Source organism: Acanthaster planci, linkage group LG12, assembly GCF_054643075.1.
Source record: "Acanthaster planci isolate LZ-2023a linkage group LG12, COTS_SCS, whole genome shotgun sequence".
In the NCBI taxonomy this organism is placed as follows: domain Eukaryota; kingdom Metazoa; phylum Echinodermata; class Asteroidea; order Valvatida; family Acanthasteridae; genus Acanthaster; species Acanthaster planci.
Genome location: NC_141788.1, coordinates 3695311 through 3713807, shown reverse-complemented (window position 1 = coordinate 3713807; position 18497 = coordinate 3695311). Strand labels below are relative to the sequence as shown.

General features: G+C 42.7%; 1 protein-coding gene across 3 annotated transcripts; it reads right to left on the bottom strand.

Moving 5' to 3' along the window:
- Nucleotides 1-885: 885 nt before the first annotated feature.
- On the bottom strand, nt 886-18199 carry LOC110977425 (monocarboxylate transporter 12-like). 3 transcript variants are annotated; one of them, XM_087143799.1, is made up of 6 exons: nt 17843-18199; nt 17110-17306; nt 13627-13818; nt 4604-4744; nt 3076-3936; nt 886-1730 (listed from the first exon to the last, which is right to left on the bottom strand). In XM_087143799.1, exons 2-6 carry the CDS (start codon nt 17132-17134, stop codon nt 1573-1575), a joined length of 1377 nt encoding a protein of 458 aa, XP_086999925.1. In that variant the 5' UTR covers nt 17135-17306; nt 17843-18199; the 3' UTR covers nt 886-1572. The 3 variants fall into 3 exon arrangements, 2 of the variants coding, with proteins under 2 accessions (XP_086999925.1, XP_086999926.1); XM_087143800.1 differs by lacking the exon at nt 17843-18199 and having other exon boundaries at nt 13627-13829; nt 17110-17832; XR_015427308.1 differs by lacking the exon at nt 17843-18199 and having other exon boundaries at nt 1591-1730; nt 2786-3936; nt 17110-17833.
- Nucleotides 18200-18497: the final 298 nt, after the last annotated feature.

The following is an 18497-nucleotide window of genomic DNA, read 5'->3' as shown; positions in this document are numbered from 1 at the left end:
TGTCAATTTTTCAAGCATCAACTGAAAGCAATGTAACAACACCCTTCCATCCACAGCTTCGCTATTTAAAATAACTCCAACGAGAAATGTGAATTTCTTGAAATGAGTGTGAATTGCTGACCGCTGGCTTTCTAGAGAAATGGGTGACATTTTGAAAACTTGTCGGCGTGCCTTTTGGAAGGAAAAAAATTATTAAATGTAAGCACGTTGGCCAATGAATTGAGGATACAAGATGTCAATTCGACATCCAGAATCTGTCACAAGATGGACAAATGTTCACAGTTGGTTTGTTTTACCTTGTGATTTGTTTCCTCTTTTGTATTATTATTTAGGGGAATACTTGTATTTGAGACTTTTAGGGGTAGGGGAGCCAACGCCTCCGAGAAAAAAAATAGTGGTGGTTTGAAATGAACTGAATCTCTTATAAGTTGGAGTACGTAAAATTGTACATCGGCGAAACGATTTGTGACCCACTGCTTGAAAATGAGTTACAAGTCGCCAGAGCCACTTTTGAATAACAGAAATTTGAAAAAATCTTGCAAACGTGGAAAAAAATCCATGGATACCGTCGACATTTCATGAACATTATGACTGCTTTTCACAAAGCGGGTGCCATTTTGTCTTATATCTGTCCAAGTCAATGTTACTTTCGCAGACAACTATAACTTGGGGAGAAACAATGTGCCGGTTTCTTTTGATAGTAAAAACACAGAACGACCGACAGAGCATGCGTGTGCTGTCCATCGTGTCAAATCTTGTGCCACTGAGAGTTGGCTCTAGTTTCCAAGAAGTTGCTGAAATGAAATTCCTCCTCACTTTGTTACTTTATGTTCATAACTGAAAATATCTCAACAATACAATTTGAGCCTCAAATGAAATTCGCAGTGAAAGTAGGAAATACTGTGAACTTTAATTTGATACCCAAAACAATATTTTTCTGACAATTACTTTGGAGGAAGTAAATGCGACTTTTGGGTTGCGCTTTTTTTTCTGAGGGTGGGACATCCTGATTTATACTAAATATAAAGTGTGCAGCAGCATTACAGAATTACACCACCATTAAAGGTTTAAAACTACACATATTACTAATCATACTGTCGGTGAAAACATTGGTAGAGCGAACTCTGAACTGAAATTCAGGAAACCAAGCCTCATAAAGAACAGAACGGTCGGATGTAAACAACCATATGAAAAAAAAATTCAGCAAACGAACGTCGTACGGTCGGTGGTTGTTGGTCATTACAGCAACGAATTACATACTGTCGAACCTTTACAAGCCAAAAATAGGATCCTACTGTTCATCAAGCAATAATGAGCTTGAAATGTAAAATACGGATGAACATAGAAGAAATCGTCGGTATAAAAACAGTTTTCCCAAAAGTTGTGATCCCTTATTCAGCCCATGTACTGAATAGTAACTGTGTAGTTACATGTACATATGTATGACTTAGTCTATGTTGTAACATTTGAGTACGGCTACCCGTTTAAAGAATTATAATGAAATGTTCCAACCACTCAAGTCCTTAAAAAGGTAATGAAAATGTTCATTGCAAACGTGGTAAGAGCCTAAGCCTAGACGTTCGTTGCTGATGTTTGGTTGTTACTGGCCCCACGTCCCGGGGATGATTTTAGGAGTGGAAGACATAACATCTGTAAAAACGCCACGAAGAACAATCCTGTCATCAAGTAGAACACAGTAGGATAGCTTTCGGTCAAATCAAAGATGCCACCTAGAACAAAAAAACAAACAAACAAAAAACAGTGGTGCAAGTCGTTCATTATTGGTCGCTTGGTGTGGATTAAACTGTTTGATATAGCTTTGATCTTCAAGGAATCGATGTGGTGCCAAGTTCGGAGGCCAAGGATACGCGGGCTGTGTGACGTGCGTGCTTTACCGGTACTCTTGATAATAATCAGGGTGTAGGAAAGTGTTGCGCGTGCATTACTCCCTCAGATCAGACCGCACTAAGGGTGCACCCTCGTAATTAAGCCAGAAATATGTCCGCCGAGCTCATTAATAAAAGCTATAGACTCAAAATATTCTATATTAGAGGGTCCTGAGAGCCATGGAACTGAGGAATTGAAGAAATATGAGACTGGACCTCTGGGCCGGACTCAGGGCTTCCAATTCTGAGCAATTTGGATGCAATCGGGTGTGAAAGTGGCACTATTTGAGCCATTTTGCTGAGGGAGGGTTTTTAAAAATGGCTACTTTTCTGGACAGGGACACTTTCTGCATTTTAGGGGTGGTCTGCTTCTGGTGAAAATTTCTCAAAAATTCATTGGTCAACCCCCCGAAAATTGAAAGGAAAATGAAAGAGGACATGTGGAACATCATTTTTCTGTGCAGCCTGAACACCTGTGAGAGTTGTGAGTATTTTTAAAATATTTGTGAAGTATGGGGATTTATCACTGCTGTCTATGGGGATTTATTTGTAGTGGTGCATCCCTAACGGAAAACGTTTAATGACCTGTCTGCCATCTTGGAATAACCGCACTTAACATTCGCGAAAGTAGCCATGGGCTCAGTGACCGGTGACCGCTTGCCTGATGTTCATTTATAGCTGAGCAAAAATGGCAACTTGCTCAGTAACAAAGAGGTCGATATCATGAGAGTTCGGATGCATGTATAGAATGTTACCGATCGGCAAGCAAGTATGCACTCAACGTCATCCTTTTCACTGGGTCCTGACAGTTATATCTTTACAGTTATGCATCGATAGCCTACAGGTTTATGTTTCCAGATAAATACATTCACTGTTAACGCTCGATATAATTTAATTACCCGAGTGACGTGGCCCACTCGACACCCATCCCAACTAGTCTGCGAAATGTCGCATAGACTGGCATGCCTGTAATTTCGCAAATAAACTAAGTCTAGGCAGAGAAACAGGCGAATGTGAACTGAATTTGGCGCCAGCAAAGCATGTGCCTACGAACTGGCGATCCTTTCGAAAATTGTAAGAACTTGGCCCCACCACATAAAATTCACTTTGCATTAGTGTTCACATCGAGAGCCAGAATGTTAGTAAGTATAAGCCTACATGTACAGGCTCAGACAACGTGGACACGGACCTGTCATGATCGGTCCAACCAAGTCGGCTATGCCAGTAAAGAAAAAGCACATGCCAATGCCCGTGCCAATGTTGTCGTTGCCGACGCATTGACGGACAACTACGGAGGTGGTGGCCTGCGTCACCCCCGTGAAGAAGCCCATCAGGCAGCTGGAGGCTACGAAGCTCCAGACGATTTCGAGTTGGGTCAGCAAGGTGGCCCCGCTACAAAAGAACAGCGCCGCAGCGAACACCTTGACGCTGGAGAATTTCCAGTTGATCAAGACGCCGCTGATCAGACGCCCGAAGATGCTGGTGATTCCCAGCACGCTGACCACCAGCGAAGAGGCCTGGTCGGATATACCGACAGCCGATGCCCGGGGAAATATAAAGACGAGGTAGCAAATGTATGGCATTGTGGCCAAAATATTGATCCAACAGAAAAACGTAAAACTCCAGTTGCGCAACAAGTGCAGACCAAGCGACTTGGCAACGGGCGAAAGAAGTGCACATGCACAACGATGCCTCCGTTTGACATGAGGTTGACATATCGTTACTTCATCTTCGTTCTCTGTTTGATTCTGTTGTTGCATGGCAATTGCTTCGTTGCCTGAGCGTTCCGATTGTTCATTGTTATTTTTAGAGGAGTGCAGCGGGCGGAAGAGGGCACCACCGACGCAGATATTGCACGTGATCCCTGCCATGATAACCAATGTTCCTCTCCATCCATAAGAATCCAATAAGAGTTGTAAGAGAGGCGGGAACGCGACCAATCCTATCCCAATGCCAGAGCTCGCCACGCCATTGGCGGCTTTGTAGTACTTTTTGAAGTAAATCGCCACCACAACTAATCCGGCAACAAACCCAAGTCCTATACCGAATCCTGCAATGAAACAAAACACATGTTAAGGTCTCGAAGAAATCCAAACTTTTGTTTGTATTAAAATACAATATAAAATGGTGTTCATTCACCAAATTGTGTTTATAGTCTTTTTCTAATAATACTTTTGGTCGGAGCCGGCACGATATACGTACACGTCTGGTGAGTGTGTTTGAATGCTGCAACCATGAAACCTTCGTATTTTAGGGGCCAAACTCAAATTGTCACTGATCGAACTTGCAACCTATATATTATTACGAGCCAATGGTCTGAAAAGTGACCGAAGGCAGCTGATAGGTCAGTAGTTTTCTGTGGCCTCTATTCGTTTGGGTAGGTATACCCTCTGCGGATGGGTCAAAATGCAAAGACCAACAAGGAACAATGTATTGATCAGTGTTGCAGTCAAAACTATCACAAGACCAGGCACCCGACTACTATCCCAAGTAACAGGGTGAACAAATGCAAGAAAGAATGCTTTGTTAGGCCTACAGTTCATTTGAATGGCGTGTGGCTTGAATTGAGACTCTTGTCTTGGTCTTGAAATTGTTTTGTGCATGGTGGTCTGAACTAAAGGGGTCTGGACTGAAGCATTTGTCTGGATTAATTTAACGCCAATCGAGCGAGTGTTGGTTGCGGAACGACCGGCGATTTTCGCGTCGAAAAGTCTCACCTGCCACCGCGAGCAAAACGTACATTTGGTAGATGTTCTGCGCCCAACTACTTATCAACAGACTGGTAGCCGTCAATGTCCCGCCGAGAATCATGGTGACACGGCATCCCAAACCACGGCAGACAATGGCTCCAATGGGGGCTGGAAACAAAATAAAGCCAAAGAAATTTCATTTGAGTCTCTAAAAATCTTCGGCTAATTCAAAAGTGGGGTGGCGGCCCGCCTAGGCCTTACTTCACCAGTCTTGCGTTTCTTTAAAAAAAAAAAGAAGCTGGTGCCAAGTCGGTAATAGGGATAGGGTAAGGGTTAGGATTGGTGTTGTGGTTAGGGTTTAGGTTTGTGGTTAGGGTTAGGGACAGTGGGGTGAGGGATATTCTTGGCGTTAGGGTTAAGATAGTGTGAGTGTGATCGTGATTGGGTTTGAGAAAGGGACAGTTTTCGCTATATATCCACATCAACATTTGACACAACTGAAAATACGACAACTCAAGTCAACATATTAAAATGTGTTATAAAAATGACAGGAACAGTGCTCACTTTTCAAGTAAAGAGACTTGCTTCACAGGGCAAAGTATCGGAATAAGTAAACCTTGTATGAGATCCACCACAAAACTGAACATTTTAGTCCCATTTATCAGAACTGTTGGTGTTCCCGATTCACTCCAAACCCCTGGAAAAATGGCCTACACCATACCATTAAGGTTGCAAACTCATTGATGTTTTGTGATCCCACGGGATTTTTACAATAAAACATGCCATAATCAGGAGGGATCACAGAAACATTTTTATAAATCCCGAATTTTGGACTGGTAGTTTCCAGTTCGGGTTATTTCTTTCACAAAAAGCCCGAAATTGCGGGCCTATTTGGAAAAACAATGAGAGCTGGGCGAACAGTTTGACTATTTTGGATATATCTTTGGGAAAAGGCAAATAAAAACAAATCGTGGGTAAAACCCATAAAATTGAAACGAAAAGTGATCTACTGGCCATAATCTTGAATTTCCGGTGACAAAACCGGAGACAAACCTCCTCCGAGAGTCAACAGGCGGCGCTATTTCGCTCTGATTTTTCACTGCTTTCTATGCGTGCACTGAACTAAAGGAAGCCCATTCGAAGACAAGGTAAAATCGACCACGTTTGCAGCCCCGGTGCAGGCAACCAAAGTCCTTCGGGCCTCTTAACCCTCCCCCTCCCCGCGGCAACTTGAAAAACAAAACCAAAAAAACAAAAAGAGCAGAGTGTTCTTGGGTCATTCAGCTTTCTATTGATTTTCAATTTTAAGTAGGTTGCTTAACCAATGTAATTTCTAATTATCCACCCAAAACAAACTCAACCCCCCCCCAAAAAAATGAAACCTCCCAAGTCTGTCATCAGAGGTCATTTTTCAAATGACATCCCTCCAGATTTTCAGTCTCTTGGAACAATTTGTCAGTAGCATTTTGCTGTGCTTGGTTCTGGAATGGGAGCCCCTGAATGTGGAGAGTTCATTCTGGGCCATTCTTCCACAATCACACAATTTCTTGGGCCACACAATCTCCTCTTTTTCAAATAAACTCCAGGGGTACTTTTCAGCGCCTCGGTTTGGCGAAAAATTATCCTTGAATTGGGCAGAGCACCCCTATGGGCCGGTATTTTGGTGTAGTGCACCCGGCAGCAAGTGGTTAAGAGTTGAGACGTCTTCGGACGGACGTGCAGTTCGGGGACTTTACCATATTGATGCGCGCGCAGTAATTAAAATTTATCAAGGAAGAGCTCCGAGTGAGATTTGTGTGTAGGCCAATTGTGCATTTTTGCTACATGATGCACGATTGTAGCGTTTTAATCGCTCAGTCTTTGCAGAGCGGAAATCTGTGCGGTACAACTTGGTTATTAATGGTTTTGTTATCTACGTAAATATTAACAACCCGCAGCAATTCTCTGAAATTGCCAAATGGTTAAGCTCGTGGCTATCAGACCGTCAGACGGTGGGTTCGAATCCCACCGGTGACTTTTATTTTCCCAAAGCTTGCTGTCAGTCGGTAGCTATAAGAGACTCGAATTCACCCCCGCCAAATACCAACAGTACCTTAGCCCACGGGATAAGCTCTTCTGCTGGGACTGTCCGCGAAGTCCAGGTGAGCGCCTTAGTACAGGTTCGAGACGTATGGCCGACTCGGCGGCCAGGGCTTAGGGGCTTGTCTCGTTTCCTCCCTTGCATGGTCGCTCAAACTCTTTTTAGAGTTAAATGGATGGGCAGGGAGGAAGTGTGGTGGGCCGGGAACCCCGAGATCCCAGAAGAGTCCTATATGGAAGCCGGTAACTGCGATTCCTTGCGAATTTCAGGAGTCCGTGCGCCTGAATGCTTGGTCAACACCACATAACTTTTACATTTTTCCCTCGCCTATTTATTTTTTTATTTTTTTTTTAATTTCGTGAGCGCAAAACTCTCAAGACATTTTTCTGGGTTGAATACACGGATCACTTTTTTATCCATAATCTTAATTTCTTAAATGTTTGACAATAAAACCGATTTCAAGCGTGTTTGGGTCCATTTCTGCCTAGTGATCTCAATCGAAAAAACAGCAACGTAGGCCTATCTGTATAGTGAATTTTTATTATTGACGGTGCAAGAGAAACATATCAAGGTGCGGCACAGTCTTGCAACACTCGTCTCCTTATTTCATTGATGGAAAAACATTCAGTACAATTTGGCTTGCTTTCAACTGCAGAATCACTTGATATTTTCAAACAGAAATCCTCACAAAAGACACGCATGCCCCACTTGTGTTGGATTAACATTTTTGCGTCACGCCAACAGATCTGCTCCCCAAAATACAAGCACGAAACTGGTCAAACAAAAGCAAAACAAACAAACAAAAAATCCCTATAGTTGTTTGAATTGAACAACAGAAAATGACAGGGAATCCACTGGATGTCGAATCAGTAAAGATTTTGGTTTTACCCTAATCACGTCCCAAAAGCTGTATACAGCCTCTGTATCACGGCGCACTCCATTCAGTTTTGTTTTATCTCCACGTAACCGACGTTACATTTAATTTTGGCAAGACCAAAACTTCATGTTGTCATTTATATCTAGAGCCTCACTGGCCTTAAATTTTATATCAGCATTCGGGTTACAAAAAGGGACAAGGGAAAAAAGTCACCCAAGTTACCTGGTCAAGAATATGTCTCTTTTTGAACTCAAATAGAACACCACCAAAATTTACCTGCCGTTTCTCAAAACTTAAGAAAATATCAAATGCAAGTATGGACCATTCCGTATTTCCTAGGTGCTGTGCATGAAAACGGCATGATGAAACACCGTCTTTGGAGCTACAATGAACTCCTGCAAAAACAGTTGTGATTGTACACACACAACACAAATTTGGCGTATATCTTTAACTCGTGTACAATTTGTCTAAAACGTACCTTTTCATTCAACCGCCGGCCTTGAGAATCAAAACCTTGACTTAACACTGGCTTGTACACAGACTGACGTATGTGAAATGGCATAAATGATGACGTGATCTTGTGATTTTTAAATACAATGTAACTTGGATAAAGATGCAAGATGACTTGTCAAAGAAGATATTAGATTTGGACCATCTGAATTTCCAACTTTTTATTTCAACGACAGCTACAATTAAATTGTTTTCACGTAAACCCTCAAAATGCACCTTTCTGTCTCAGTTAACCTTGCTTTCAACTTTTCTTTCACTGTTTTCAAAGGGTGCTCTAATTGATGCCAGTTGTGTTTTCACGGTAACGCAGATTCCCATATTCAAGCGCAATAGCCATGCTTTCCCAGTTAGGGTTGGGGCTAGGGTTAGGATAATAGGGTTAAGGATAGGGTTGGGGTTACAGATAGGGATAGGGCAAGGGTTAGGGTTGGGATTGTGGTTAGGGTAAGGTTTAGTGATATATAGGTTTGTGGTTAGGGTTGGGGGTAAGGTTATGATAATAGGGTTGGGGTTAGGGATAGGGTTAGGGTCACAGATAGGGTTAGGGGTGGGGTTAGGGATAGGGTAAGGGTTAGGATTGCGGTTGTGGTTAGGGTTATTGATATACAAGTTTGTGGTTGGGGCTAGGGTAGTGTTAGAGTAAGGGTTAGGGGTAGGGTAAGGGTTAGGATTGGGGTTGTGGTTAGGGTCAGGTTTAGTGATATATAGATTTGTGGTTAAGGTTAGGGGTAGGGTGTGGGTTAGGATCAGGGGTGTGGTTAGGGTTAGGTTTAGCGATATATAGGTTTGTGGTTAGGGTTAGGGCTAGGGTTAGGATAGTAGGGCTGGGGTTAGGAATAGGGTTAGGGTACAGATAGGGTTAGGGGTAGGGTTAGGATTGGGGTTGTGGTTAGGGTTTGTGATATATAGGTTTGTGGTTAGGGCTAGGGTTAGGGCTAGGGATAAGGGTTAGGATTGGGGTTGTGGTTAGGGTTTGTGATATATAGGTTTATGGTTAGGGCTAGGGTTAGGGTTTCGGCTAGGGGTAGGGTAAGGGTTAGGATTGGGGTTGCGGTTAGGGTTAGGCTTAGCGATATATAGGTTTGTGGTTAGGGTTAGGGCTAGGGTTAGGATAATAGGGTTAGGGTTAGGAATAGGGTTAGGGTTACAGATAGGGTTAGGGGTAGGGGTAGGGTGAAGGTTTGGATTGGGTGGTGATTAGGGTTAGATTCAGTGATATATAGGTTTGTGGTTAGGGTGAGGGGTAGGGTGTGGGTTAGGATCAGGGGTGTGGTTAGGGTTAAGTTTAGTGACATATAGGTTTGTTGTTAGGGTAAGGGCTAGGGTTAGGAAAATAGGGTTGGGGTTAGGTATATTGTTAGGGTTACAGATAGGGTTAGGGGTAGGGGTAGTGATAGGGTAAGGGTTATTATTGGGGTTGTGGTTAGGGTTAGTGATATATAGGTTTGTGGCTAGGGTTAGGGACAGTGGGGTGAGGGATATTCTTGGCGTTAGCGTTAGGATAGTGTGAGTGTGATCGTGATTGGGTTTGAGAAAGGGACAGTTTTCGCTATATATCCACATCAACATTTGACACAACTGAAAATACGACAACTTAAGTCAACATATTAAAAATATGTTATAAAAATGACAGGAACAGTGCTCACTTTTCAAGTAAAGAGGCTTGCTTCACAGGGCAAAGTATCGGAATAACTAAACCATGTATCAGATCCACCACACAACTGAACATTTTAGTCCTATTTATCAGAACTGTTGGTGTTCCCGATTCACTCCAAACCCCTGGAAAAATGGCCTACACCATACCATTAAGGTTGCATTCCGCGAAATGATTGTATTTCTGCTTGCGAACTCATTGATGTTTTGTGATCCCACGGGATTTTTACAATAAAACATGCCATAATCAGGAGGGATCACAGAAACATTTTTATAAATCCCGAATTTTGGATTGGTAGTTTCCAGTTCGGGTTATTTCTTTCACAAAAAGCTCGAAACTGCGGGCATATTTGGAAAAACAATGAGAGCTGGGCGAACAGTTTGACTAAAATAAAAACAAATCGTGGGTAAAACCCATAAAATTGAAACGAAAAGTGACCTACTGGCCATAATCTTGAATTTCCGGTGACAAAACCGGAGACAAACCTCCTCCAAGAGTCAACAGGCGGCGCTATTTCGCTCTGATTTTTCACTGCTTTCTATGCGTGCACTGAACTAAAGGAAGCCCATTTGAAGACAAGGTAAAATCGACCACGTTTGCAGCCCCGGTGCAGGCAACCAAAGTCCTTCGGGCCTCTTAACCCTCCCCCCGCGGCAACTTGAAAAAAACAAAACAAAACGAAAAGAGCAGAGTGTTCTTGGGTGATTCAGCTTTCTATTGATTTTCAATTTTAAGTTGGTTACTTAACCAATGTAATTTCTAATTATCCACCAAAAACAAACTCAACCCCCCACCAAAAAAAATGAAACCTCCCAAGTCTGTCATCAGCGGTCATTTTTCAAATGACATCCCTCCAGATTTTCAGTCTCTTGGAACAATTTGTCAGTAGCATTTTGCTGTGCTTGGTCCTGGCATGGGAGCCCTTGAATGTGGAGAGTTCATTCTGGGCCATTCTTCCACAATCACACAATTTCTTGGGCCACACAATCTCCTCTTTTTCAAATAAACTCTAGGGGTACTTTTTCAGCGCCTCGGTTTGGCGAAGAATTCTCCTTGAATTGGGCAGAGCACCCCTACGGGCCCGTATTTTGGTGTAGTGCAACCTTTAAGAGTTGAGACGTCTTCGGACGGACGTGCAGTCAGGGCACTTTACCATATTGATGCGCGCGCATTAATTTAAATTTATCAAGGAAGAGCTGCCAGTGAGATTTGTGTGTAGGCCAATTGTGCATTTTTGCTACATGATGCACGATTGTAGCGTTTTAATTGCTCAGTCTTTGCAGAGCGAAAATCTGTGCGGTACAACTTGGTTATTAATGGTTTTGTTATCTACGTAAATATGAACGAACCGAAGCAATTCTCTGTAATTGCCAAATGGTTAAGCTCGTGGCTATCACACTGTCAGACGGTGGGTTCGAATCCCACCGGTGACTTTTATTTTCCCAAAGCTTGCTGTCAGTCGGTAGCTATAAGAGACTCGAATTCACCCCTGCCAAATACCAACAGTACCTTAGCCCACGGGATAAGCTCTTCTGCTGGGACTGTCCGCGAAGTCCAGGTGAGCGCCTTAGTACAGGTTCGAGACGTATGGCCGACTCGGCGGCCAGGGCTTAGGGGCTTGTCTCGTTTCCTCCCTTGCATGGTCGCTCAAACTCTTTTTAGAGTTAAATGGATGGGCAGGGAGGAAGTGTGGTGGGCCGGGAACCCCGAGATCCCAGAAGAGTCCTATATGGAAGCCGGTAACTGCGATTCCTTGCGAATTTCAGGAGTCCGTGCGCCTGAATGCTTGGTCAACACCACATAACTTTTACATTTTTCCCTCACCTATTTATTTATTTATTTATTTTGGTTATTTCGTGAGCGCAAAACTCTCAAGGCATTTTTCTGGGTAGAATACACGGATCACTTTCTTATCCATAATCTTAATTTCTTAAATGTTCGACAATAAAACCGATTTCAAGCGTTTTTGGGTCCATTTCTGCCTAGTGATGTCAATCGAAAAAAACAGCAACGTAGGCCTATCTGTATAGTGAATTTTTGTCATTGACGGTGCAAGAGAAACATATCAAGGGGCGGCACAGTCTAGCAACACTCGTCTCCTTATTTCATTGATGGAAAAACATTCAGTACAATTTGGCTTGCTTTCAACTGCAGAATCACGTGATATTTTCAAACAAAAATCCTCACAAAAGACATGCATGTCCCACTTGTATTGGATTAATATTCTTGCGTCACGCCAACAGATCTGCTCCCCCAAATACAAGCACAAAACTGGCCAAACAAAAGCAAAACAAACAAGCAAACAAACAATCCGTATAGTTGTTTGAAATTTTTTAACGACAGAAAATGACAGAGAATCCACTGGATGTCGAATAAGTAAACATTTTGGTTTTACCCTAATCACGTCCCACGTTACGTCACGTCTGCCATTTCTCAAAACTTAAGAAAATATCAAATGCAAGTATTGACCATTCCGTATTTCCCTAGGTGCTGTGCATGAAATCGGCATGATGAAACACCGTCTTCGGAGTTACGATGAACTCCTGCAAAAACAGTTGTGATTGTACACACACAACACAAAGTTGGCGCATATCTTCTTTTTTCTTTAACTCGTGTACAATTTGTCTAAAATGTACCTTTTTATTCAATCGCCGGCCTTGAGAATCAAAACCTTGACTTAACACTGGCTTGTACACAGACTGACGTATGTGAAATGGCATAAATGATGACGTGATCTTGTGATTTTTAAATACAATGTAACTTGGATAAAGATGCAAGATGACTTGTCAAAGAAGATATTAGATTTGGACCATCTGAATTTCCAACTTTTTATTTCAATGACAGCTACAATTAAATTGTTTTCACGTAAACCCTCAAAATGCACCTTTCTGTCTCAATTAACCTTGCTTTCAACTTTTCTTTCACTGTTTTCAAAGGGTGCGCTAACTGATGCCAATTTTGTTTTCACGGTAACGAAGATTCCCATATTCAAGCGCAACAGCAATGCTTTCCCAGTTAGGGTTGTTGCTAGGGTTAGGATAATAGGGTTAAGGCTAGGGTTGGGGTTACAGATAGGGATAGGGCAAGGGTTAGGGTTGGGATTGTGGTTAGGGTTAGATTTAGTGATATATAGGTTTGTGATCGACCATCCAATTACAGCCGGAACTCAGCCAATAGTGTTACTTATCTTATACTACAACCGAACCAGTGGATTCCGACTGAACTTCACAACAAAAAACGACTTGTCATCGGGTCTTTAAAAAAACCGAATTGGATTCTTCGTGACCAATTTTTGTTTCCCGTCTCACTTCTGCTAACACTTTTATGGGGGTCATAGGTCATATCTGGTTCAGATCAGAGTTCCAGCTGCGCTGCATCTAACCAAATGGATGATTAAGAGGTACACTGATCGATAGCTTTTAAGTTTAGACAGGCGTATATAGGTCTACTCAATTCCAATCGCATGCAGCATTAATGGAAAAAAATCACATACTGTACAACTCGCTTTTCGCCACTCATTATGCATTTATGGACAAAATAAGTATCAATTCAGCTAGCAAGCACAGCCAAAGCCGCGGTATCGTCTAATTATTATGGATAAAGTGGGTACAGTTTTATAAAGATACGGACTTGACTCGCACACGAAGCCTGCAAGCAAGACCAACGTCATGTTGGTAAGCAAGACCAACGTCATGTTGGTAAGCAAGACCAACGTGTTGGTAAAACGGTGATTGCTTTACGGGGAATTTTTTGTCAACATAAGCATACAAGAAATAAAAATAAATGGATTTGTATCATTGCATGTCTGTGGGTAAGCCTACGCCAGTCGGAGCTGGACGTAGCGTATGCCAGATTTACCCATGCAGTTCAAAGTGAATATTTTTTCGTAAATTAGGCCTACTCGATCTAAGCTAGACTTGGGTTCTTACAAATGAAATGAGCACATGCTAGGACAATGCTGGCCAGTGCTCCGGTCATGGCAGCTGACGTTTCGAATTCGCTCTTCCAACTGGAGTAAAGCACGCCGACGCATCGTGTCATCCCGACCGAGAGAAAGAGACACGCGCTGGTGGCTATGACGACAATAATACTCCAACCGCCATCAGGTGATCTGGCCATACCTAGATGATCGCTAAAAGGTTAGACAGGAAGAAAGTGCGTAACTATTAAGTGCTTGATGTAATGAACTAAAATCAGCAAACACTGCCCGAACGATCCCCATTGATGTTACATTGCAGTTGTTTTGGAAAGATCTCTGTCCGTCGTCGCGTCGTTAACCATGTGCTATGATTGTTCAGTAAACGAACGCCGGCTAGATATTGCATGCAGTTAGTACGTTGCTGAGGCCTACTTGTCAGCTCCACACCAACGACTGGTGAAAATTGTTATGTTTGGATAATTACATGATCCAGGGTGAGTGTGGGTCAGGAGCCGAGATGGCCAAACTAGGCGATTTCTTCCTGGCTTCGACTGTGGCAAGTTGGCTAGACCAAAGTGATACGAATAGACGCAAAGGTCATCGATCTGTACAGCTGGCCATTTATATTGTGTTAAACAATCTGATGAAAATATTACAAAATCTAGATAATATAGGCCTATGCACCTGTAATTCCTGCTTACCAGGAACGCCTCCCAATTTAATACCGATGATGAAAAATGTGCATTTTAAGGCAAAACTCGTTGCCAAACGAGACTGTATTCTTCCGCAAATTTTGGCTGTCCATACGAGCTAAAAAGGGGGTAAGAGACTTTTTGAAAATAAAAGAAAGGTCCGCTCAGCAGAGCGCCGCTTTAAAAGACGATAATACGACCTTTGGTTTTGCCTGTTAACCACCCGTCTATTGAGGTCGCACTTTCACTTCTAGCTAGGGGTACAGTCCACTAATTCAAGCCCCATTGAAAACAGTGTAAAATCACCATTCTTCAGAGCTCAATAACATGCAAGCCAACATCCCTGAGGTGTCTCACACAAAAATTTAATTATCATTCGGTCATTAATCTTTCAGTTTCTTTTCAATTTTCGGGGGGTTAACCAATTACATTTTTAATTATTCACCCAAAACAAAACCAACCCCCCAAAAGTCGAAGTTCCCAAGTCAGCACGCAGCCATTTTTCAAATGACAACCCTCTACTTTCTCGGTCCTTTGGGAACATTTGTCAACCGTATTTTTTTTATCTCTTCCGCCCTCAGATGGAAGTCCAAAGAACCAGGGACTCGATCCTGGCAAAGATTTACACAATCTCACCATTTTGGGTGCCAAACAATCCCCTTTTTCGAAAGATACTGTGGGGGCACTTTTAATGCTAATGAGCCTGGTGGAAATTATTGCTTGAATTAGTGGACTGCACCCCTAGGGTGCAGTGGCGAACTAGGCGCATATGGAGGGAAAGTATTCTAATGTATAACTCTATGGACCGGGAGGGCGGGGACCAAGACCCCCTCCAAAAGGAGCCCCTCCTATTTTTATTTGAATGATTTTCTGGTCTATTTCCTTGCCCTCCTTCCAAAAGCGTGCGAGACTGGCCAAAATTTAGCCGCAACCCTCAGAAGGCAGTAAAAGGTTGACGGCCGACAAAATATCTCGAAATTGGCCCCGAAAACGAATTGGCCGGCCGAAGTTTGTTTCTGAATCTGCCCTTGGTAACGAGTGAATAAGTGACATGCATTTTATCAAAAGCCGAAAGTTATGTACCTGTTTTAGTAGGTAAAGTTACATGGACTGTGTTTGATTTGATCCTACGGCAGAACTGTTGGTGGTATATGGTTGTAGGACAAAACCCCCATTTTAATCATTGTGGCCAAGGCGGATCTCAAACTTCTGTAAAGTTTGTTTGGAACCTCTCTTTTGAAACAGCTTTTTTTCCGAGGGGTCAATTTGGAATCAACTTGTCTATTTTATGTCTTAGTTAATCAATATTAATAAATACCTCGGACAGTCTTACTATTCAACAACGTGCAACTTGACCGTGTATATTTTGATAATGCCCGCTACGTAAATCATGCACTGGCGCCTGGCCAGTTTAATTAATTCCGATTGGTCAAGAGTCTGCGTGCACTGGCACGGCTTGCCACACGCGCGCCAAGCCCATATGAGGAGATTTTTAAGTTGGACCCCTATATAATAAAATGGATGGGGGTGTTTGGGAAAATAAAAGTGAAATTCTACACTAAAATCGCTGGAAATCCGTCATATATTGACTTCTTTTGACTCTCTGACTGAAAAGGTATTTATGAATGGGAATAAATAATGTGCTAAAATATAGAGACTGCGTCCACTCTCTTTAGGCGGTCTGAAACACACGTTGAAGACCGACCAAGCACATCTTTATTGCCTTATTAATAAAGGGCAAGATGAAACCATATATTCGCGAAGCAGTAAGCTGTAAGTGTGATCTGTTTGATTCTTCGTTTTGGAGAATTATTTACCGAGTACAATGTTGGAATTCTTTCGCACTATCATGCGTGTCGCCAGGACTTTTCCTGGGTGAAATTTCCCGTGGGGGATAGCACCTTTTTCCAGGAGGCAAAGCTGAGAGGTAATGGAGGCATTCATCGGCAACAAATTGAAGAAAAAAAGCATTAACAGCAGAAGGGCATCAATGCTGAGGCATGTTTATAAGCAAAGTGGATTATGCAACCCTTTTCATCTATTTTTCTTCGCTTTCTGCTCTTTTTTCAATTATTTTCTTGGGGACAAGCGAATCCCTTATCCCCTTTGCGACGCCCAATGTGTACAATATATATGTACTTTAATAGTATTCAATATCTCCATTAGTTAAAATAGTACGGTATTAAACACTCAGTTTTGTCGGAAATAAATTGACGCACCCAGCTTCTCTTTTATGCGCATGCTTACAGCTTAAATTTAAACGTGGGGTAAGTTCGATCAAGGACCATAGTTAACCATAGTTTATTTCTGATCGAACGCACGCTAGTCACGTCGATGGTGATTGGGCTAGTCTAGTCAGCTATTCGCGATCAGCCCATCGAGGTTGGTCGCATCGTTGGTTGCTGTAAATCGTTTTTAATAGCACAGTGCATAGAGGACCAGTTTTAAGAAAAATGCTGGGAAAATAGGATGTCACTACTAAACGACCATTTTCACTTTTATTTGTGCTATTTTGCAATTCCTGCGGCCAAATTTTCTCCCCATCTGCCTGATGAGCTGACAACGGTTGTCGTTCGCACATCAACTTCACTACACATGCCCTAGGTACGTCACGAACCGACCACTAGTCAGTGGTCCTTGATCGAACTTGCCTCGGGTTTATACCTGCTATGTTTCCCCAGATACTGTATTTTCAAATTCATTCAGCGATAACGATTTTGTGCATGCGCAATATTTGACGGGCTTCATTTTGTCAAACAATTTCAAAATGTTGTTCAATCGAATTCAAAATATTGGCATACCTTTTCCGGTAGCTTTCGAATTCATTTCGTCTGTACGCTGAAACTTGTCATTCGTCACAGTTTGTTCAGTCGAAGTCACACATGGTTCGCAGATCTAGATGACTTTCCAATGAACCTCTTTTCTTCTCTCGAGTCTTGCCGGCGTGGAGGCTCTTTTCTCCACACTGTCCAGTCGTGACAGGTTCAACTGATCGGTGCTGTTTAGAGAAACCCAACAGCTTTGAACATGATCATACGCAGTATTCCGGCAACACTTCTGGCCCAATGCACTGCGTTGGTTCGTCTACACCCACCAAACAAGCTCTTGCTATCGTGTTATGGGCATGTCTTTCCTCTGGCGTCGGATCCAACTGGACCCTACATGTACTTGGCATTAACGGCCGGGTCTCTGTTATAGCCTACAGTAATCGACAGGCTTGTGTATCAACACGCACAACCGCGCCGGAGACACGGAAACTTAGTACCACTTTGGGAGAAAAAGTCCATTTTGCGCTTTCGTGCAAAATGTCTGTCTTCTCGTGATACATGTACATGTACATTTCAGCAAAGGCTGCACAACGAGCGACAGTCAAGGCGCTCTGACAAAACATGCACTTGAACGTGATCGAACAGTAAGCAGGACAAACAAATCTACACAACTGGAAAGCAAACTTGTCAAGCTAAACCTCACAGTACAAATTGTGGACAGAACAAAGGACTACTCACGGCATTTGGTAGTTATAGGCATACTCACATGAACACGAACGAACCCGTATGACCCTGCCCCTGATCCTTACACGGTAGCGGCCCGGCCGGGTTCATTGCTAATATGGAGAGTGTAACCTCGTTCACGTGGTGTCGAGCAGTGCGCCCCGCAGCAACCGACTCCATCTTCCAAATAAAAGTGGAAGGGATCATTCATTCACTGACTTTTACAAATTTTGTATGGGGTATCTGATATATGAAAACATGGTCGATTTGTGTAGCGTTACTATCCCCAAACACGACTTTGAAAATGTTAAAAATCTTACTCAGCCAAGGCTCTTATTAATAAACTAATTATAAACCAAAATCGCCTGAAGAAGGACATTTAATAAGGGAGAAATCCGTCACAATTTAATGTAATACATAGGCGCCATATAACCTCGTTCAAAGTTTTCCTATCGCTTTTCAACAAGTTCTGCGTCACCTCTGCCTCGGCAGATCCCCAAAGCCTGCGAAAACCATCCCGACATTTTTGTGCCCATTGACCCGTTTTCTTAAAAAAAAAGTCAACCTTTGAATTCCCTGTTGGACTCCACATAGAGAGTGTTTTGATCAATAACTCAATTGATTATAAACTTGTTTTGTGGATGGGGCCCAGAAAACTCAGCGCTTTCAAGTTGGGAATAATATGTCTCCACGTACGC

What these genes read in the sequence shown, in the direction of transcription:
- LOC110977425 (XM_087143799.1), bottom strand. Translation starts at nt 17,134, where the DNA reads ATGAATTCGAAAGCTACCGGAAAAG. An exon ending in TTCGAAAGCTACCGGAAAAG is followed by an intron (nt 13,819 to 17,109) that starts GTATGCCAATAT and finishes GCGATCATCTAG; the next exon opens with GTATGGCCAGATCACCTGAT. An exon ending in CGTTTTGCTCGCGGTGGCAG is followed by an intron (nt 3,937 to 4,603) that starts GTGAGACTTTTC and finishes GTTTCATTGCAG; the next exon opens with GATTCGGTATAGGACTTGGG.